The sequence below is a fragment of the Sinohyriopsis cumingii genome, chromosome 9 (genome assembly GCF_028554795.1).
Source record: "Sinohyriopsis cumingii isolate HCF-2022 chromosome 9, ASM2855479v2, whole genome shotgun sequence".
NCBI classification, from domain to species: domain Eukaryota; kingdom Metazoa; phylum Mollusca; class Bivalvia; order Unionida; family Unionidae; genus Sinohyriopsis; species Sinohyriopsis cumingii.
The window spans coordinates 57,409,604-57,432,829 of NC_142969.1; the positions used below are offsets into that span (position 1 = coordinate 57,409,604).

A 23,226-nucleotide genomic window follows, 5' to 3' on the forward strand; every position below is an offset into this window, starting at 1 on the left:
GCAAAATTCATTGACCCAGATCTGCTGATTACTCCTAACAAAAAAATCATTGACCCAGATCTACTGATTACTCCTAACAAAATTCATTGACCCAGATCTACTGATTACTCCCAGGTCTACTGATTACTCCTAACAAAATTCACTGACCCAGATCTGCTGATTACTCCTAACAAAATTCATTGACCCAGGTCTACTGATTACTCCTAACAAAATTCATTGACCCAGATCTGCTGATTACTCCTAACAAAAAAATCATTGACCCAGATCTACTGATTACTCCTAACAAAATTCATTGACTCAGATCTGCTGATTACTCCCAGGTCTACTGATTACTCCTAACAAAATTCACTGACCCAGATCTACTGATTACTCCTAACAAAATTCACTGACCCAGATCTACTGATTACTCCTAACAAAAATCATTGACCCAGATCTGCTGATTACTCCTAACAAAATTCACTGACCCAGGTCTACTGATTACTCCTAACAAAATTCATTGACCCAGGTCTACTGATTACTCCTAACAAAATTCATTGACTCAGATCTACTGATTACTCCTAACAAAATTCATTGACCCAGGTCTACTGATTACTCCTAACAAAATTCATTGACTCAGATCTACTGATTACTCCCAGGTCTACTGATTACTCCTAACAAAATTCATTGACTCAGATCTGCTGATTACTCCTAACAAAATTCATTGACCCAGGTCTACTGATTACTCCTAACAAAATTCATTGACTCAGATCTACTGATTACTCCCAGATCTACTGATTACTCCTAACAAAATTCATTGACCCAGATCTGCCTGCACATTATGCAATGGCAGCAGATCAGGGTCTGTGCAATTTGCATTTGGACTCGACTTTTAAGAAAATATTTACAGTAGGGAAAACACAGTGATGACCAATTAAATATTTAATTTTCAGCAGAAAAGCATGGGTTGGTGTGTGTGTATATATATATAAGTAAATTGGCAACTAAATTTCATAAGTCAAGTACATTTGTTGTCATCAACTGACCTCATTCCATCCATAACAGTGAATCCATGTTAATCCTTTTGTAAATTTATACAAGGAAGCCTATTCTTTGGTTATCCCAACATATATCGTGATGTGTCTGAATTCAGTGCAAAAATGTATCTAATAATTATATATAAAAAAATGGGACATAATTACAGTTAAGTATGCATGTGTTTGTCTGTCATTGTCTCTAAGGAGTGTCTGTATATATTTCATGTGTATGTGTGTCAAATCTTATGTGTTTAGGGTCGAATAAACACTATCACAAGAAAGAGTCAAAACAACAAGCTTTGAAAAATTTAACAAATAATTTATTTCCCTTGAAAAATACTGTAAAAAATTTAAAAAATTAGAACTTACGGTTTTAAGAATCAAATCCAAAAATGATCTAAGAATAATCCACTAATTCAATTTTAGAAGTTCTAATAATGAAATGTTCTAACTAATCCAAGTTTGATTAATGACGAAGAATCTAAGATGGAAGGTGATGATGTATACTGTGTCCTTTGTGGTGTTGTAAGATCTACAGTTGTATGTTATTCACAAAACAATAATCCTGTTTTTGAATTAATGAAATGTCTTTGTCCAAGAATTCTGTATGAGCACTCATATATTTCCAGGAAAAAGCATTAATCGTTTTAAGAAATAATTCGAATAAACATTAAAACAACTCCAAACTGACACAACAAAAGAACACCTTTATTTCCCAGTGTTTTTAAGCCCGACTGAGAAAAATCTCTATAAACAATGATTATATAGTAACTCAAAACACAAAACAAATTCCCGGATGAGGGTCAACTTTCCAGAACCTTCGAGAAGTATTTACATATAAAAGCACTTAGTCCCAGTATGACCTTGACTAAAACCAATCATTTTACTCTTAGAATGGGATAAAAATAAAAAGTTGTTTGCTTATCTCACTGATTTCTAAAGAAAGTTTGGGAACTAGGTCAACTTTAGGTGTTTACAACTGAAGAGCAAAGGTCAAACTATTTTCTGAAAAATATCGAATTCCTAGTAAACAAAATTACATTACATTGACATGTAAAAAAAACCCCCAAAAAACAACCTTAAAACTTCAATTAAATGAAATATAAATTAAATCCAATATACGTAACATAATATCATTAAGCAATGTCTATAAATTTAATGTACGAAAATGTGTCATGTTCATTAAACAATGTATAAATTGTATCTGTATGTATCAAGATCATTAAGCACTGTCTATAAATTTCAAGTGCACGTGTTTCAAGGTCATTAAATAATGTCTATAAATTTCACATGTACGTGTGTCAAGTTCATTAAACAATGTATAAATTGTATCTGTTGTATCAAGGTCATTAAACATTGTCTGTATAAATGTGTATGTGTGTCACTCATTAAGCAATGTCTGTATATATTTCATATGTATGTGTATCAAGGCCATTTAGCAATGTCTATAAATTTCATGTGTATTTGGGTCAAGGTCATTCAGAAGTGTCTGTATATACTTCAGTTCTCTAGAATTTTATCTGCTTGATTCCATTCAAATCTGAATACTTCATTGATATAAACATATATAACATTATATACATACACAAAATATGTCTGGCCGAGTGGTCTAACACGCTGTCTGTTACGGATCACTGCCATCTCACCTCTGTCTGCGTGGGTTCGAGTCTCGGATTCAGCCAATGTGGGTATGTGAGAAAGCTTGCCAGTAGCTTCTCGTGGGTCGGTGGTTCTTTCTGGGGTTTTCTCGGGTTCTTCCTCCACCATTAATACTGGCCGCTATGTATAGCCTATCGTGTGCTGAGAAATGGCGTTAAAATCTACTATAACAACAACAAAACAACAACAAAATATGTCATACCACTTGTTTACAGATAGGTATCAGCATTAGATTTTATTCTTTTCCAAAGAAATAATAGTCAATTATGCTGATTACATGATGATGGGCTGTCAAAACAGCCAACCAGATTGGTGACTCTCATTTTGAGATTCTTTTATAAAGTTTCACTTGACAGTTGGAATAGTCTTTTGCTGTGATATTAACTTTCATAATTTGCAGTTACTGAATAAGGTAACTTAATCAATTTTTATTAATTTGGAAGATTAACTTATCTAACAAAATGTCATTTGGTGCATGGGTTGGTGTATTAGTTGATTGGGCATGCACTTGTGGGCTGTTGTTTGCCCTGGATTGAATAACAGTGGTACACAGTACATTAAAGACAAACACAAAGAAGAATTATTTGCATTGTTGTTGATTACAGTTTACCTAATCAGCTTTTTTAAGATCTGACGTCTTCCTAAAATAACAAGCTAACAACAGAGTTCATTGACTGATTATTAACATACATGTATTTGAAATATTCATTTACAATTTAAAAGAACTTTTAAACATTTTAATTGGTTTAATGAAAGACTGTTTCAAGACTTTGTTGTTAAAGTATACAACAATTGTCACAAGATAAAGAAATAAAACTTATTCACTTGGGAACTGAAACTTTGTTATAATTAAAAAAATTAGTTGGGAAAAATTGGAGGAGGTTGTAAACGTCCAGGAGTCATGTCATATGTAATATATGTGAAGGGTGGCAGATTCAGTCCTCATGCTTCTGTGTCCATGGGAAAGGCACTTAACTCCCATTTCCTTGGCATGATATAGTCAGTAATGTGTTAAAAGTGTCGTTAAAACAAACAAAAATAAAAATTGTGTCGTATGTATGATTGGATGCTACATTTTATGGCTGCAATGAATATATTTAGGATTATGTCTCTAACCAGAAATGACTGATATCAGAAATATGTGTGTGTGTGATTCAGAATTTTAATGTAGCTTTAACGCTACAATGTCTGCACTTTGGCAGTTTAAAGTGATGTCTGCCCTTTGGCAGTTTAAAGTGATGTCTAGCACTGGGGCAGTCCCATTATCCTGACACCAGGCCGACCAGTCCTAACACTAACTTCTTAATGTAGTAAGGCAGCTGTTAGTACCACTTTTAGAAGTCTTCGGTATGACTCAGCTGGAGTTTAAACCCACGACTTTCCTCATCTGGGGCAGACACTTTAACCACTAGGCCACTGGAGCAGTGATATAAGAAATAAACAGATAACAAAGTTTGTGTCCTGTAAGGATGGTTTAACTCATTATAAAACCAAACAAATATATTTACAAACTATGAAGCAAATAGATGCATGCAGAATACAGGCAAACTGAAACAAACTAAGAAACAAGGAATAAGTCAATCAAATAAATAAATGAATGAATGAATGAATGAATGAATGAATGAATGAATGAACCAACAAATAAATAAATAATAAATAATAAAAATTAATAAATCGATAAATAAAAAGGTTGGCTAGACATGCAGATGGGGTGTCACATGTGATTGAAAGTTGTGCATGAACCTGTCTGGAATATTATTATCAGATTTTCCATGTCACAGAAATGTATTTTTTTCACTCACATTCTGTTAATTTTGGTGCTAATCCCACAATTGTGCATCATAAATTTGATCTGATGATTGGAAAGGTACAGCCCAGGGGAGGAAAAACACATAAAGTAGATATAGATTGAAATTATATATTAAAAAAAGAGTCACATTGAAGTGGAGAGTTTTTATGGATCCAAGGAAACTTCTGTTTATCTGCCTGTCCATCATCATGACTTTCTGTCTGTCTTTCGACTATGTCCCCAAGATAAATTACAAAATGAGATATATAAATAGATCAGGTTGCTACCCTTGTATCAGTAGAGGTTTGACGCTGTAATTTATTTTTGACATTTTTCAGTAGTGATTCATTTTGATACTCCTTCAAATTCAAGCTGTTCAATAGAAAAGGAGTTAGTAATCACAAACTATAACAATACTGCTTTATAATAACAAAATTAGGAATCCCCAAGAATTCTTATTAAAAGTCAAATCATGAGCTTCTAACATAGTTCACAATAGACCAATGGTTTGCTCAGTAATGAATCAGTTTTTATTGGGTTGTCATAAATTGGTATATTTTTTGAATGATATATTCATTTTCTATGTTTAGTCAATCACTGGCATAAATATGTTTGTACAAGTTAAAGATTTTTTTACTGCAGTGTTTGTGTATGTCAATATAAGCACCAAAATCGTGTTGTTTGTTGTATATATCCCTTTAGTGGTTAACCACTGAATTGTTTGTTGTATATATCCCTTTAGTGGTTAACCACTGATATGTTTGTTGAATATATCCCTTTAGTGGTTAACCACTGAATTGTTTGTTGTATATATCCCTTTAGTGGTTAACCACTGAATTGTTTGTTGTATATATCCCTTTAGTGGTTAACCACTGATATGTTTGTTGTATATATCCCTTTAGTGGTTAACCACTGAATTGCTTGTTGTATATATCCCTTTAGTGGTTAACCACTGAATTATTTGTTGTATATATCCCTTTAGTGGTTAACCGCTGATATGTTTGTTGTATATATCCCTTTAGTGGTTAACCACTGAATTGCTTGTTGTATATATCGCTTTAGTGGTTAACCACTGAATTGTTTGTTGTATATATCCCTTTAGTGGTTAACCACTGAATTGTTTGTTGTATATATTCCTTTAGTGGTTAACCACTGAATTGTTTGGTTTGGTGGTTTATGGTACGGCAGCATTGAAGTTTGTATCATGCCAAGGAGGGTAATACGTCTTGCGCAATACACCACAGTCACCAATGAGCCACTGTGGTTCCTGGCCAACTTTTGAATCAAGTATTTGTAAATATTTAATTTCATAGGTGAAGTTATAATGGTTTATGATAGAGTGTAACCTTTCTTACATATGGAAATAGGGAGCCATCTATGGGAACCAAAAATAGTTTTCTTAGTGATCTGTGAATCTAGTTTTTACAGTGTAAAAATGCAGAGTTTGTGTTTAAAAATGAAAATTTTGTGTCATGGATGTAAAACAATCAACGTGGATGGAAAAAGATCAAGTCTTTCATTCGTCCAATATACATCAGACATAGATGCAGCTATTTGGCAAGTTATGTGTAAGAATTTAAAAATGAATAATGCAAAAAATTATTTTAAAGTATTTCATTCATTTTTTGCGTACAGAAAGCAAATTTTGTTCTGATATTTACAGCTCATTGTAAAAGTTACATGTATCTGGTGTTTATTTAGAGTGTAACCTCCAGTATTAGACTGGTTCTTGATTGTTGTCAATTAAAAACGACAGTTTCTGAAGAATTTTGAAAGTCAGGAGCCAGACATATTTAAACAGTTATGGCATGAACTAATGGATAAGTCAATGTCCATTATCCTGTTTTATGTGGAAATAGAGGAGCTGTCAAAATTCAAGTAGAGATTATAGTTTCAAAATTTTCATTATTAATTTTGTGACAGGCAAGTTTATTTTTTACCAAAATTTTGCAAAAACCTATAAAAACTGTTACATTGATATTCCTTGCATTATGATGTAAACCTGGGGAGTCTAGATGCATTATATTTAGCACATGTACTCTGGGACATATTTGCAAAAAGGCTAGCAGACCTCTGACAAATAGTATGCAATGGATTCCCTATCTTTCAAGCTCACCCCACCTCCCCAGTTTTCAGGAGAGGATAACTCCTGAAGGCAGGCCACATTATACTGCATTTAAGTATTCTTCTTCTAACTTTGACACTGTTATGCCATACTTAACAATCTTATCTTCGTCCACCTGTCCATCCATCCATCTGTTCATCTGATGCACCTTGGTTAGGTTTTGTATTAAAGTTTTGTATTGCGCACTGTAGTGGGGTATCTATGTTATCAGATAACATCTAATTACATGTGTCATTTTGTTCCTCCCATGAGATGCTCTCCTCATGTAAGAACACTTGGTTCTCAAAGAATGTTTTTCTGCATAGGATGGAAGTATCCAATATAAAGATTTTGAAACTGGTCTCTCAAGGCAAGAGCTATTTGTGGTCTTTCAAAGCTAGTGCTATTTGTGAGCTCTCAAGGCAAGTGCAATTTTGTGGTCTCTCAAGGCAAGTGCAACTTGTGGTCTCTCAAGGCAACTGCAATTTGTGGTTTCTCAAGGCAAGAGCTATTTGTGGTCTCTCAAGGCAAGTTCTATTTGTGGTTTCTCAAGGCAAGTACTATTTGTTATCTCTCAAGGCAGGTTCTGTTTGTTGTCTCAAGGCAAGTGCTATTTATAGTCTCGCAAGGCAAGTGCTATTTGTCTTTCAAGGCAAGAGCTATTTGTGGTGTCTCAAGACAAGTGCTATTCGTAGTATCTCAAGGCAAGTGCTATTTGTTTGTCTCTCAAAGCAAGTGCTATTTGTTTGTGTCTCAAGGCAAGTGCTCTTTGTTTGTCTTTCAAGGCAAGTGCTATTTGTTCGTCTCTGAAGGCAAGTACTGTTTGTGGTCTCTCAAGGCAAGTACTATTTATGGTCTTTCAAAGCAAGTACAATTTGTGGTTTCTCAAGGCAAGTGCTATTTGTTTGTCTTTCAAGCAAGTGCTATTTGTCTCTCAATGCAAGAGCCATTTGTGGTCTCAAGGCAAGTGCTGTTTGTGGTCTCAAGGCAAGTGCTATTTGTGGTGTCTCAAGGCAAGTGCTATTTGCAATCCCTCAAGGCAAGTGCTATTTGTCTTTCAAGGCAAGTGCTATTTGTGGTATCCCAAGGCAAGTTCTATTTGTTGTCTCAAGGCAAGTGTTATTTGCAGTCTCTCAAGGCAAGTGCTTTTTGTCTTTCAAGGCAAGTGCTATTGTGGTGTCTCAAGACAAGTGCTATTTGTGGTGTCTTAAAGCAAGTGCTATTTGTAGTGTCTTAAGGCAAGTGCTGTTTGTTTGTCTCTGAAGGCAAGTGCTATTTGTTTGACTATGAATGCAAGTACTGTTTGTGGTCTCTGAAGGCAAGTACTATTTATGGTCTCTCAAGGCAAGTGCTATTTTTGGTTTCTCAAGGCAAGTGCTTTGTGTGTCTCTCAAGGCAAGTGCTATTTGTTTGTCTTTCAAGTAAGTACCATTTGTCTCTCAAGGCAAGAGCCATTTGTGGTCACAAGGCAAGTGCTGTTTGTGGTCTCAAGGCAAGTGCTATTTGTGGTGTCTCAAGGCAAGTGCTGTTTGTGGTATCTCAAGGTAAGTGCTATTTCTTTGGCTTTCAAAGCAAGTGCTATTTGTTTGTCTCTCAAGGCAAGTGCTATTTGTTAAACGGGTCATATGGTATTTTTAGATAAGCTTGGCTGTTTACATTTGTGTGATTAGAGATTGGAAATAAAGAATTTAGTGGAATGATCAATCAGGGGTCAACATACTCCTTTGCCCTCCCATTTTCCCATTAAAATATGAGACTTTTCTGTGAAAATCAGAGAAAGTTGGCACATTATTGGCAACAAAGTACTTCCTTTTGAAAATGAAACTATCCTGTAAACTAATTTGGGTCAACCATGCAAGAAAAGATAAATAAGAAAACCCTAACCAGTTTCTTCCCACTGCCCTTCTGCCCCCCCTCCCAAGACCTTCATTGCATTTGATCCAATGACACAATCTTGGAGTCTCATCTTTACTAAGAGGTATGGTACAGTTGGAACTTTTTTATTTTCATTATTGCCAAGGGTATCAGGTAGAGCTTTCAATGAATGTTTTACATAGTTTTACCTATCATTTCCCATTACATACAGTTTAAAAACCTTTTTGTATGAGAATTTGTCTGTTTAATTACTTGAGATTACCTGAATCACATGTCAAGGTAGGTGATTGTGATTGGTAGAGAAATGAGACAGGAAAAAGTAGGGCTGAGTTTTCTAGACATATAGAGCTGTGTTGAACAAGGACTTTAGAGTTTATAAATAACCTGTTTTGGAATGTATAATGAGCACTGTAGTTTATCATTTAGGAATATCAAGGATGTATATTTGAAATATTTTGTGATTTATTAGTTTTGGTCTAAAGACAACCTAATTTTCCTGATGTCTGGACTGGTTTACTGATGATTTTTACTGATTTTTACTAATTTAACAGTGAGGTTTGTTAATGTAATATAAAGTTGTGAGAAAAACTGTATGAAATAATAAAATTCGAAGATTGAAAAATAAATATGATTCTGTGAAGTTGAAACTTGCATTTAATTGATAGCTCCAAATATTTGAAATTGGAGTTTGATAGTTACTGCAGATAAATTATGTTTATATATTTTTTCAGTTCAAAACAATTTATATACATGAGTTGATTGTGTCTTACATCAAAGTGGCTAAAATCATTGTAACTGTCATATAATTTGTTGTCTGTTCCAATTAATCAAACAGAAAAACCAGTCTGTGAACATGTCATGTGATACACATTTTATATCAATTTGAAAGTGATTCTCATCTAAGTTGGAAACATTGTGACTGTTTTTATGACTGTTAATGTAATGATGATATTTAGTAAAATGTTGGACTATTACTTGGACAGGGAATATCATCACTATTACAAATACAAGCCTTCTTCCAGTGGTAAAAATTGGGTGAAAGTTACTCAGGAGGACTATCATGTTTTGATATGGATTATGAGAGACAGAAGGTTACAGTCATTGATACTGGATCAGACCCACCAATTCTGTATTGAAAATACATTTGGGTTAGAAAGAGTAAGTTTACAATTATTTTTTTAAACTTTGCACGTGCATGCAAATTTCATCAAGACATATACATCACTCCCTCATTATAAAACTGCTTATGGGAGTCATCAATTATACTATAGTGGAACTGTCTTATAATGAAGTACATTAAGCTGTTCCTCATTTTAATGTGGTAGTTAGAAGTACATTAAGCTGTTCCTCATTTTTAATGTGGTAGTTAGAAGTACATTAAGCTGTTCCTCATTTTAATGTGGTAGTTAGGATTCCTACATGTGAACTGCAATAAGAATGACACTAAGGCATTCTCAGAAGGGGAGGGGGGGGGGACGAGAAAGAATAAACAAAATATTAGTCAAATGTATAGTAATACTTTGAGATTCTGTAAGTAAAATCTGATTTTTATCATTTGACAGTATTTGTGCATTTAATTTTGTTAAATAATACTTCATGGTATTTTGTTTTGGCCCATTTTGTTATACATTTGATACTCCAATTTTGGTATGATGGTTTAATTTTGGTCATGAGGTCCCAAGGTTGTACAGTGTTTATCCAGGCTCATATTATAACAAAGCACAGTATAACAAGGGTGAGCTGTACACATATAATTCTACTGCTAAAATATGATTTGGGATCTTTGACCATACCAGTACCAGCCTAATAACAGTAACTGTGTTATAATGATGGGCTTTATTTTGAATAATCAGATCTATGACCATACCTGTATCTGCCTTATAACAGTAACTGTGTTATAATGAAAGCCTTATTTTAAATAATGAGATCTATGACCATACCAGTACCTGCCTTATAACAGTAACTGTGTTATAATGAAGGGCCTTATTTTAAATAATGAGATCTATGACCATACCAGTACCTGCCTAATAACAGTAACTGTGTTATAATGAAGGGCCTTATTTTAAATAATAAGATCTATGACCACACCTGTATCTGCCTTATAACAGAATCTGTGTTATAGTGAAGGCCTTTCCTTTGAATAATGAAATGGGATCTATGACTATATAATACCTGCCTTATAGCAGTAACTGTGTTATGATGAAGGCCTTTGTTTTGAATATTGAAATGGGATCTCTGACTTTACCTGCCTTATAACACTGTGTTAAACTGAAGGTCTTTATGGTGAGGGACTTCTCTATGTATGTTAATCAAACTTGAATGAATAAAATTGTAAAATTTGTCATATACATCCATCTCTGAAGGGTGAATCCAGAAGATTGGTATCTCCACTAGCCATGGTTTCTGTTTCCATTATAGGGACCTTATGTATATCATGGATGAGATTTCAGAGTGAGTTAGTAAGTTCCTTAATGTTAGGATTTCAGATTGAATTAGTAAGCTCCAAGTACTCTTGGGTTTAGTTAATATGGAAAACAGGTGATTGCTTACCAAAGGCAGGCCTGGCCCAAGTATGTGTGGGGCCCAAGGCAGTAAGCGATGATCAGGGCCCCCAAGCAAAAAATTGCATTGCAGAGTTGATTTCCTGAAAGCACAGGGCCCAAGACAGTTGCCTTGTTCGCCTTACCCTAGGGCCATGCCTGACCAAATGTTTATTATTACAGTCATTTAGCTCACATAATTTTCAAAAAGTGGCTGTTAAAGACAGTTGATTGTTTAATACAATTGTTCTTTAAGGCAAGTTTGGCTGTATTTCATTTGAATTCCTTCAGATAACAGTCTGCTGTTTGAATTCAGTGAAAACTCTTCCCATGACAAAATGTCAGGGATACCTTTTGGAAAAAGTTCCCATTATTGCATTTGTCATGCACACATCAAAATCTATTAAGCACAGCATGTATGCTTACTTATAAGTGAAGTCCAGGCTTCATAGACCTAGATCAGCCATTTTATAATGTACTTGCAGATTTGTGATTAATTAATAGAACAAGCAAAATGGACCATGACCGGGTGGCACCACATTATGCATTGGCAGGTCAGGGTTTAGTACTGTTTGCAGCTGGATTTGATTTATAAGCAAGTACATATGGCAGATCAGGCTTGCAAGACTTCTGATTTTCTTTTAAAATCTTGAGACAATAGATAAGTCAGATAAATTTAGTAATGATAAAACAGGAACAAAATTTATTAGATAAACACAGCATAACAGCAAGAAAAGTTTAACTATAGGAGAAGGAAGTCATGTATTTTCTCCTAATTTATGATGTATTAGGACTCAGATACATGTGTATAAATGTTTTAAAATTAAAATTAAAATTTTGTGAATAAAGCAAGTCCAGAAATTTGTGAAATGTTTAGCAACAAGTGTGTAGTAAGTGTATGTGTGTGTGTTTTGGATTTTTAACATAGCTTTAACAATTTTGCAGTCATATCACCATGATATCTGCATTGTGGCAGTTTATCATGACATCTATCAGTGGGCATCATGCCGCACACATGTAACATGTAACATCATGTCCAGTCAGATTATCCTGACACCAAGGTGACCAGTTCTAACTCTAACCTCTTAATGCTTATTGCCTAGTGAGGCACTGTTTGTACCATTTTTATAAGTCTTTGGTATGACTTGACTGGGATTTGAACCCAAGACCTGCTGCATCTGAGGCAGATGCTCTAACCACTAGGCCACCGTAGCAGCTCAGAATGTAGCAAATTTGCAAAATTTAATGATGCTAAAGCATGATTTGTTGGAGTATAATAACTTATTCAACATAGGGGTTTTCACTAAGTCTTTAGTTGGTTCTAAATAAAGTTGATGTTGATTTGATTTTAAATATGGCTGCCATGCAGTCTTGAAAATCTTGTTATTGCTAAACCTCATGAATAGAAAGCCATAGTTACATGAGGTTTTCACCAGAGAATTATAAATAAAACTGTCTAATATGGCCTCCACAGTAGCCAGCTTGAAAATCATATCATTACGTTTCTTGAATGGATGGTCAATCATTATGATGTTTTGTTTAAAAGACTTCGTATAATGTTTAGTTGGACATAAATGAAAATGGTGCTGATCTGACTTCCAATATGGCCACCACAACAGCCATCTTGAAAATCTTGTTATTGATATTTCTCAGATCGACATGTGGTTTTTTCACAAGCAGACTTCTTTTGATGTCTAGTTGCTGTTAAATGAAAATAGTTCTGATCTGATCTCCAATATGACTGCCACAATATGACTTCTAATATAAAATGTCTTATTATGACGACTTCTCATTATTGTCCTTTCACTAATATTCTTCTTATGATGTGTAGTTGGTCTATAATTTCCTGTGTAAGCCCTGTCCATCCATCTATCAAAACATCATCCTGTTGCACCTTGGTTAAGTTTTGAATTAAGTTCTGCATTTGGGCCATTTCAGGCACTGTGGAGGGGCATCCAAGTTCCATGAGCACATTTCTAGTCTGAATGCTTTATTGAAAGTCACTAATTTAGACAAATATCCCAAAATTGTTTACATGAATAGCAACAATTCTAAGGATTGGGCTCTTTGTTGTTACCCATGTTTTGAGAGGATAATTGATTTAAAAATGTAATTGTATTAAATTTCAGAATGGTTACATTATCTCTTTATTATTTTATCATATTTCGTTCCGGCTAACTGGCTGATGGTTTTGAAATTATTTTCTGGCATGCAGGTTCTGTCTAATCTTATACTCATCAACAGAATTTTGTATTACTGTATGACTACTGATTGTTTACAAAAGGTGTAATTTATGCACATTGTCGTACTGTGATAAGCATTCGAGACTTGGAATTGTTTGCTTTATATTGGACTGTGATCAGGTACCTAGAGTCATTTCAGTGCGTATTGTGTTGAAGTTATAAAAGCTTCAGTATTGTCAGATCTTTAAATCTTACATTATCCAACAACATACAACATTGTAGACATATAAACTTTGAGTGTTTAAAGATGGCTGTGCGGATTTTGTCTGGAACTTCGAAGTATAGTGGTGGATATGAGATAGCTGGTAGGTTGAGTAACATTTCCTTTTTTTGGTCATGAAACTAGTATTCTTTCACAGTTGTTGTTTGCTTTTGTTTGTTTCACAGTCGTTTTGGTTTCCTATCTCTTTAAAGGGATTTTCTAGGGTGGATGAGTTTGGGCCTGAGCCCATTTATTTAGGTAAATATTGACCAACTGATAAATAGTTTTTTTTAAAGAAATTTGCTAAAATTTGGAATTATGCATAATTATGAAGTAATGTTTATTTGGACAGGAGTCAGTTTTTGGTCCCTGGGACCAAATGAAAATCCTTTCTTGAAATAATCCTACTTGGTGTTAGGCTACAATTTTCATGTCACGTACATGTAAGTGTAACTATTTGGATTAAAAAACCCACAGACTGACCACACAATGAACTATGTAAGAGTAACTCTTTGGGTTAATAGAAAACAGACTGACCACACAATGAACTATGTAAGAGTAACTCTTTGGGTTAATAGAAAACAGACTGACCACACAATGAACTATGTAAGAGTAACTCTTTGGGTAAATATAAAACAGATTAATCACACAATGAACTATTGGTTTTGATTGGACAGATTTATGATGCCTTTATGTTATATTTTTGTCTTGTATATATTTCTGGAAAATTTTATTTGAATAGTAATAATTATGTTTCTAGGTTTGCAATTAATATTATTATAAATTTTCAGGCACATAATTTACATAGTCTACCTTGAAATGGTTGAAAGATGTGGTCAGATTTTTTTTTATTTTTCGGTTTGTTTTAGTTTTGATTTTAATAACACTTTCAACACATTGTTCAGTATACTGTGCCAAAGAGATAGGAGGAAAGTGCCTTTTTCAAGGAGACACTTGAGAAAGCAAACTCAAGCTGGCATAAAACTTTACATTAAGGTAGTTTGCTGTAATAAAATCTATGTTTACCTAAATGTTGTTAACAATATGATGTCAATTTTTGCTAAGGTATATCAGGTCACTTTGGGAGAGATTGGAAATAAAATGAAATAAAAGTTGATACCTCTGACTCTTATATAGAACAATTTTAATAATTGCAATAAAGTCCATTATAAGAAAAATTATCGAGTCAAGTTGAAGTATAAGAGACCATTTGAAATCATCTGTGGTTTAGAAGCTGCTGTAAATTGTCCATACAGTCTTTCTGCAGGAGATTGATGTAATTTTGATAATGGTTTCATACTGAAGCAATTTAGAAAGCACGGCACCCTTTGTGTATTTGATACGTGTTGGAGAGGACATTGTATTGCTGATTGCCAGTTGGTTTAGTTGGATAAAGTAGTGCTGTCTGTTTGTACTTACATATGTACTTACATATGTACATACAAACTTATGTATGTATGTATGTATGTATGTATGTACGTGCATGCGTATGTATGTATGTATGTATACATGTATGTATGTTTATTATATGCTCATTTTTTCCTCTGTTAACTTTACATTTTCAAAATCATACAGTATTTTATGATATTGAACTCGCATGCAATTCATATTGAAAGGAACTTCATTCTATTGTAAACAAACAATGGGCACAGATGCCAGCACTTTTGATTCATTTTATTTGTCTGAATGAACTAAAGCAGATGTTTTGTGGACTGCCACATACAAGCTGCTTTGCCATATTCCACATTAACTTTTTTGATACAATTTTTCGGATTTAGACTAGACACCACAGAGGCTCCTTACAAATAACATGCAAGTGACAAGGCATAAACTGTCTTCTTTAGCTGGTAATAAGAATGGTAAAAAGTATACTAACAGTTTTACATCCTGAATTTCCTCAAAATGTACTTTCTGTGTTCTCCAAATCCAGACCACATGAGCTGTGTCATGGGTTCTCAAGCTTGATTACACATTTTGAAATTGTACTGTAATTTTGACTATTTTCCAAGTGCAATTACATCCTCCTTTCTGCACTCAAAATGAAATAAGCATTTAATTCCATAGCATCTTTTAGATAATTGCAATTAAAAGACTTCATATTTTCCCCCACATCATGATTTCAAACATTCAGCGACAGAACAGAAACACACTTGCAGATGTCAACACCCTGTTGAAATCTGATGTACTTTATGTAGAATTGGCACAGATTAATCCAGTCCATAATCATGAAATTTTGTAGAATCAACAAAAATACCATTATTCATTCCAGATCAAATGGAAAAGTTGTTGCAATGCGCATTCATTCACATTATGACTCCAAATTTCAATTATAAATAGACCAAAATGTCATTTCCTTTCAAAAGTTATGTCTAGCGTGCGACTAAGTTCAAATTTATCTGGGTGGAGTTATGTACACATTAATAATATTGTTGTGTAATGATAAATCAGTGCTCGTGTATTTAGTTTGGAATACAGCATACATTCAGTTACTTTGTTTCTTGTAGTGTATTTTTGTTTATATAATTAAGCCTTAGGTAGAATAAGAAAATGAGCATAAAATAAAAAGGTTACTGCATTTGTGTGGGAAAATATGAAATTGTTTTGTTGGATGGATATTTTGCACTCCCAGGGTCGTGCAGTATATCATCTGAAAAACTTGTTCATATTTACCCATACAAAGGCAGTAACCTATAAATACATGTAGGTAGATAGGTAGGTATACATGTATGTATGTATGTATGTATGTATGTATGTATGTATGTATGTATGTATGATTGAGCATTGATTTGTAATTGGGTACAATAATTGCTATATGGTCTAAATTAAAAGTGGATTTCTCAATCAGTTGTAATTAAAGTGCTTCATATATTAGATCCCCCCCACTCAGTACAGTACACATTCATTACAGTTTTGATCAGTCTCTTTATGACATGGTTAGGTACTTGATGTTGTAATAATAATACTAACACTAATACTAATACTAATAATATTTATAATAATAGTAACAATGACTTTATTTAAAGAGGTTGACAGAGTTAGCTGCGTGGAACTAATCCTCCCTGTGGTCATCTGTTATATTCATATTTACAAAGTACATGTAAATAGGCACACACAAACACAAACACACACACACACACACACACAAATGCATTGATAATCTATATTTATATATGGACATAATAAACTGAAAATTTAAATGAACATGATCCTGCTCTGTGTGTGTGTGTGTGTGTGTGTGAAGTCAATTATAATTGACTCCATGTAGTGTTTTGATGTTGTTCCCCTGTACAGGCAGTTATAATTGACTCCAACTGCAGCGTTTTGGTGGGGTTCGCCTGTGCAGGTAGTTATTCCAACTACATGTACAGTGGTCTTAGATCACTTATAACCAAATTCATGTAACCTAAACAAAGCCATTTATATATGGAAACAGTAGAACCTAAGTGTCCATCCATCTACTTTGTTCTTACATGCAGCGTTAGTCTTACTGTTAGACTAGTGCAGATTTTTGTGGGATATACAGAAGAAGTGTTTGATACACCTTGACTGCTCATAAAATTGAAAAAATGTGAAAATTATGGGACAGATCTGAAATAGGTTTAGCTTGAGTTAAAATAGAAGCGTGAACTATGTCTTGTATATATTTTAAATGTTTAAAAGTTAAAATTAAAAACTGTGTTCTTTGTTATCATCATTTTTGTATGCATCTAATACAGTTAGTTACCCTTATGGAACCAACAGCCAGTATTACCCAATAGTAACCATTTGTTTTCCATGTGAATTGGTGCAATGGTTGTGGCTAGACTGCAGTCCCATGACAGTTTAGTCGGTGGCCTATGGCTAGTGCTACATTCTCATGACAGTTCAGGTGGCAGCCAGTGGTTACTATTACCAGCCCATGACAGTTCAGGTGGTTGCCTGTTGCTAACGCTACAGTCCCATGACAGTTTAGGTGGTGGCCTATGGTTAGCACTACAGTTCCATGGCAGTTCAGGTGGGGCTTATGGCTTTAAAGCGCTACAGTCCAGTGACAGTTGAGGTGGTTGCCTATGGCTAGTGCTTCAGTCCCATGACAGTTTAGGTGGTGGCCTATGGCTAGTACTACAGTCTTATGACAGTTTAGGTGGTGGCCTATGGCTAGTACTACAGTCTTATGACAGTTTAGGTGGTTGCCTATGGCAAGTGCTTCAGTCCCATGACAGTTCAGGTGGTGGCCTATGGCTAGCACTACAGTCCCATGACAGTTCAGCTGGTGGGCTATGGCTAACACTACAGTCCCATGACAGTTCAGGTGGTGGCCTATGGCTAGTACTACAGTCCTATGTCAGTTCAGGTGGTAGTCATCAACTTTTTAATACCTGTGTGGTTTGTTTTGGGTTTTGTGGTGTTTAATGCCATTGTTCAGTACATCATAGGCTGTGCATGTTCATCTGCATGTTCATGACACGGAAGGCAGTATATTTGGTGGGGAAGAACCATAGACCCATGGGAACTACAGACAAGCTTTCTCACATACACACATTGGTTGAGCCCAGACTGAGTCATGCAGATAGAGATGAGATGTGTGAGGGTGACCTTTAAAGGCAAGTGCCTTAGATCACTTGGTCACCCAGGTCTCCCTGCTTTGTCATAATTCTTCCAAAGAGCTTGTTTCTAAACTGATGGCAAAATATTTAACAAGACCTTAACAAATGCTTTAGAAGATGTAGTAGTAGTAGTAGTACCAACAACAACTAAAAACTGAGTTGGGCCCATAATTGTCTGAACATTCTAAATTTGGTAAAATCTGAATTTTTTGCTCAGTTAATGGATATCTAAAACTGACTATGCCATTTTTTAAAGACCTTGTCGTTGCTAGTAACCATAAAATTTGAGACTCAACAATCCAAATGTGAAGACAAATAGAATTCCTTGACCTGTCAGTGGTTGTGTCAAAATGTTGTTTTAAGGAAATAGCAAACATTTGTACCAAAGAAAATAAATGTATTGAGAGTGCAGTAAAACCTGTCTTGAAAGACCACTTTTGTATGAGACCACCTGTCTTGAGAGAATTTATTCTTAATGCACAGATTTACTGATTACATAGTCTTATGACCTGTTATGGGAGACCACCTGTTTTGAGAGACCATAATTTTTTGGCAGAAGGGGTGGTCATTCAAAACAGGTTCTACTGTTTATCATGATAATGTATCCAGACTTGCAGTGTTCATGCATCATAAAATTGTGATCAAAAACTATAATGAGACACTTGGTACCACTGCAAGCACTTTCAAGCAATTACTTACATGCATAATTGTTTTGGGCAACAGGAGAATTTGTATATCAGTCACTGAGTGCAATAGTCATTAACATTTAACTTTATAATTACAAAAAGTTGTTGGACAGTTGTCATGTTTGTATTGTGTTAGAGTATTGCCTTTGTTGTTGCCTCTGTTTCTACACCCATTAACTGTATGAATCTAAAGGTATAATTTGTTGCCATTATCAGAATTTTATATTTCACTTTTTATTTTCAGCACGAGCACATGCACACAATGAACTCCATGATGAGAACCAGAATTACACACAAGGCAGCTACAGAGGGCGGGGGTTTGCCGGGTCTAATGCCTTCCATCCTGCACGCTATTACCAAGGGCATCGACGATTTCCAGGGGCTTTTGGCCCTGCAAATCGAAACACGTATCTTATGCAACAGGCGGATAATGTTCCTTTGAAACCAAAAGTTGTGACTATAGTTCGAAATGGGGCTAGGCCGCGAAATAATGTCAAAATTTTGCTCAACAGACGTAGTGTTCAGTCATTTGAGCAGCTTATGGGGGACATTACAGAGGCCTTTGGGCCAAAATGGAAGAATAATAAGGTTCGTAAATTGTTTACAACGAAGGGTCATGAAGTACAGGGCATATCTGACTTTTTCCGTGATGATGATATTTTCATTGGTGTGGGCAGTGATCAGTTGACAGAATCAGACATACAAGATATTATTGAAGAATTATTCCCTGACAGCCCCTATGCAAAGAATTTAATGAAAGATTTTGAAAAGCAGAAGAAGAAGAAATTGGCTGCAGCACATCAGCATGAGGCAGATAAACGAGATAGTGGTTTTGGGGAAGGTAGTGATGGAATTAATCGTGAGCAGGAGCAAGATTATGTGATTCATAAAACTCGACCACAGGAAAAAGGACGCCATAAAAATGATTATCCACGTGATATGGAGGTTGGATTGAGACTAGAACAAGAAAAAGAGAAAGCTGATAGAGATGAACGCGATAGAGCAAAAAGGAGACGTATGAAAGTTATGGAAACAGAGAGAAGAATTGTTGAAGATGAGAATCGGAAGAAAAATTTAGTGCCAGGTAAACAAGTTGAAGATCCTTTCAAAAAAGCCACTAGAGAGCAGAAGGTGAGAGAAAGGGAAGAAGCAAGGAGAAAGAGAGAAGAAGAGAAACGTCATCAAGAAGAAGATGAAAGACAAAAAGAGAAGGAAAGGCAAGAAAGAGAAAAGGCTGAAATTGCTGCAAGGGAAAGACAAGCAGCAGCAGTGGAGAAAGCTGAAAAGGAAAGACTTGAGAGAGAAAAAGCTGAAAAAGAGAAGGAAAAAGAAAAGGAGAGAATCAAGAAAGAGAAGGAGAAGGAAAAAGAAAAGGAAAAAGCAGAGAAGGCTTTGAAAGCTCCAGATGTTCAAGCTACAGAGGCAAAAGCTACTGAAATGAAAGTTGAAAAAGCGAAGTCAGAAAAAATAGAAAAAGATAAAGAGCAAGCTGAGAAAGATAAAGAGAAAGGTGAAAAGGAGAAAGAAGGGAAAGCAAAAGATTCTGAAAAAGAAAAGGATGGTGAATTTCAAAATGATAAGAATAATAAAAATGATGGCACAGAGAAAGTTGAAAAGAAGAAAAAGAAGCAAAAACAAAAGATTGTTAGGAAAACCAAACTTGAAAGACAAATATCCAGTGATGATTATGTATATAACAAATATGAGCTTGGTCGGACTTTGGGTGATGGCAATTTCGCTGTTGTGAGGTACAGTAAATTAAAAAATATTGGCACAGAATATGCCATGAAAGTCATAGACAAATCGAAACTAAAGGGTAAGGAACACATGGTTGAAAATGAAATAGAAATAATGAAGGATTGCAACCATCCAAACATCGTCAAGTTGTATGAAGAATATGAGACTGTGGACAAAATCTACCTCGTTATGGAACTTGTAAAGGTATGTACAAATTTTACATTTTCAGATCAGTAGTATATAAATTTATCTGAAGGGAAATAATTCATATGCTATGATCATGTTAACTTGGAAACTTCATGTGCTCCCAGTTTTCCTACATAATAAAGCATGCATGTCAGCAGATTGCTTTGAAGAATGAGGAGGAAATACCATATAATGGGTATTTTTTTGCAATGCCATATGGAGACATCATTTCTGGTCAATAACCTTAGAATGAGATTGTGAAAACAAATCCAATCAAACTACATCATCAGTAGCTAAAATATAAGAAGCCCAAATTTAAAATATATATTTCTTTTTTAACAGAATTAAAAAGTTTATTTCTGTGAAAAAATACTTGCTGTACAGAATGTTTCCACATTTTGTGGTGTTGAGCTGAGACATCTTTCCAAATGAATCATTATTGTTGTGATTTTTTCTGTATTTCCCCGGAATCTCGTAGTGCTTTGCAATTTTGCATCATTTGCCATGGGGTTCATTTTTGTTGAGTTCACCTAAATGGTTGAAGCTCTAAATATTGGTCACTTTAGTCTTCACGTGCATGTCCTTCCATCCATCCATCCGTTCGTCCATCCATCCATCCATCCATCTGTCTGTCTGTCTGTCCATCTCTCATGTCTGTCCAGACCCAACTTGGTGGAAGATCAACATACCTGTCACTTAGGTATCCATTTTTATGTCCATCTGTTCATCTGTTTGTTCAGACTCACCTTCGTGATAAATCAATCTAGCTGTCACTTTGGTATCTGTTTGTATGTTCATCTGTCAACCCATTTGTTCAGACTCACTTTGGTGGAAAATAACATATCAGTCACTTTTGCATTCATGTATCTGTCCATCTTTCCATCCATCCATCTAGACCCACCTTGGTAGAAATCAACATATCAGCCACTTTTATATCCATGTGTGTTTTTTCCATCCATGCATCTGCCCTTTCCCATTTTTGTTGAAGCTGGACACATTTTTACTTTGATATCCGTGTGTTTGTCTGTCCATTGCATGTATCCAGACCCAGCGTGGTGGAAGCTGGACATATTGGTCACTTAAACATCCTATGTCTATGTATTACCCAATTTTATATACAACGGTATCAAGAATACATAATTTTTTGTCATACAGTGTATGTACAAGGGGGCGCTTCTATTGCAGAAACATGTGGAAACTGAGTTGTAGATTAAATTTTGGAATATATTTTGACTGTATATGAGTGGCTGTCCTTTTTCTCTTGTGTAAAACGTTGATGATCTTCATTTCTCTTTAAAATAATACCTTGATTGCATTTGTCATGGCTTTTTGATGCAAAACATCAGTAGATTATTTTTTATGGTAGAAAAACAGAGTTTAGGGATTTTTTAACATTTGAGGAGGGATTGGTATGAATCTAAAGGGAGATAATCCAACAAGCATATTCTGAATTGATGCCTTGTAAAGTATTTTTATTTCATTAATTGCTGTTACATTATTGTCTTTTTACTAACTCAGTTTCTGCAGTCTGTGACAAGTTTGAATATATATATATATATGTTCATCATTAAGGTGTGTAACCTTGATAGTGGGTGGCCAGAATGTTGATCTTTAAGGTGCATAATTTTGATAGTGGGTGGCCAGAACTTATATATCTTTGACAGTGGATTTCCAAAACTTTGCAATCAGGTGGCCAGAACTTTGGTAACTTTGATAGTGAGTGGCCAAACATTTGATAATCTTGACAGTAGTTGGCCAGAACTTTGAACGATTTGAGAGTGAGTGGCAAAAGCTTTGATAGCTCTAAAGGTGTGTTCAGAACTTTCATAACTTTGATAGTGGGTGGCCAGAACTATGATAAATTTGATAGTGGGTGCCTAGAACTTTGATATCTTTGATAGTGGGTGGCCAGAAGTTTGATAACTTTGATAGTGGGTGGCCAGAAGTTTGATGTCTTTGATAGTGGGTGGCCAGAACTTTGAAATCTTTGATAGTGGGTGGCCAGAAGTTTGATATCTTTGATAGTGTGTTGTCAGAAGTTTGATATCTTTGATAGTGGGTGGCCAGATCTTTGATGTCTTAGATAGTGGGTGGCCAGAACTTTGAAATCTTTGATAGTGGGAGGCCAGAAGTTTGATATCTTTAGTAGTGCATTGTCAGAAGTTTGATATCTTTGATAGTGGGTGGTCAGAAGTTTGATATCTTTGATAGTGGATGGTCAGAACTTTGATACCTTTGATAGTGGGTGGCTAGATCTTTGACGTCTTTGATAGTGGGCGGTCAGAACTTCGAAATCTTTGATAGTGGCTGGCCAGAAGTTTGATATCTTTGATAGTGGGTGGTCAGAACTTTGATATCTTTGATAGTGGATGGTCAGAACTTTGATATCTTTGATAGTGGATGGTCAGAACTTTGATACCTTTGATAGTGGGTGGCTAGATCTTTGACGTCTTTGATAGTGGGCGGTCAGAACTTCGAAATCTTTGATAATGGGTGGCCAGAAGTTTGATATCTTTGATAGTGGGTGGTCAGAACTTTGATATCTTTGATAGTGGATGGTCAGAACTTTGATATCTTTGATAGTGGGTGGTCAGAACTTTGATATC

General features: G+C 35.1%; 1 protein-coding gene across 5 annotated transcripts in view; it reads left to right on the forward strand.

The window, feature by feature from the left end:
* Positions 1-23,226, forward strand: part of LOC149791874 (serine/threonine-protein kinase DCLK3-like) — a 427,773-nt gene that overhangs the window by 375,783 nt on the left and 28,764 nt on the right. For 4 of the 5 annotated variants that reach the window (XM_089970381.1, XM_089970376.1, XM_089970377.1 and 1 more), the window contains one exon: positions 18,942-20,638. In XM_089970381.1, the coding sequence (XP_089826507.1) occupies positions 18,942-20,638 (1,697 nt within the window). Of the gene's footprint in view, positions 1-13,370; positions 13,529-18,941; positions 20,639-23,226 lie in introns of those variants that run through there. The other variant, XM_089970379.1, reaches the window with a different exon arrangement.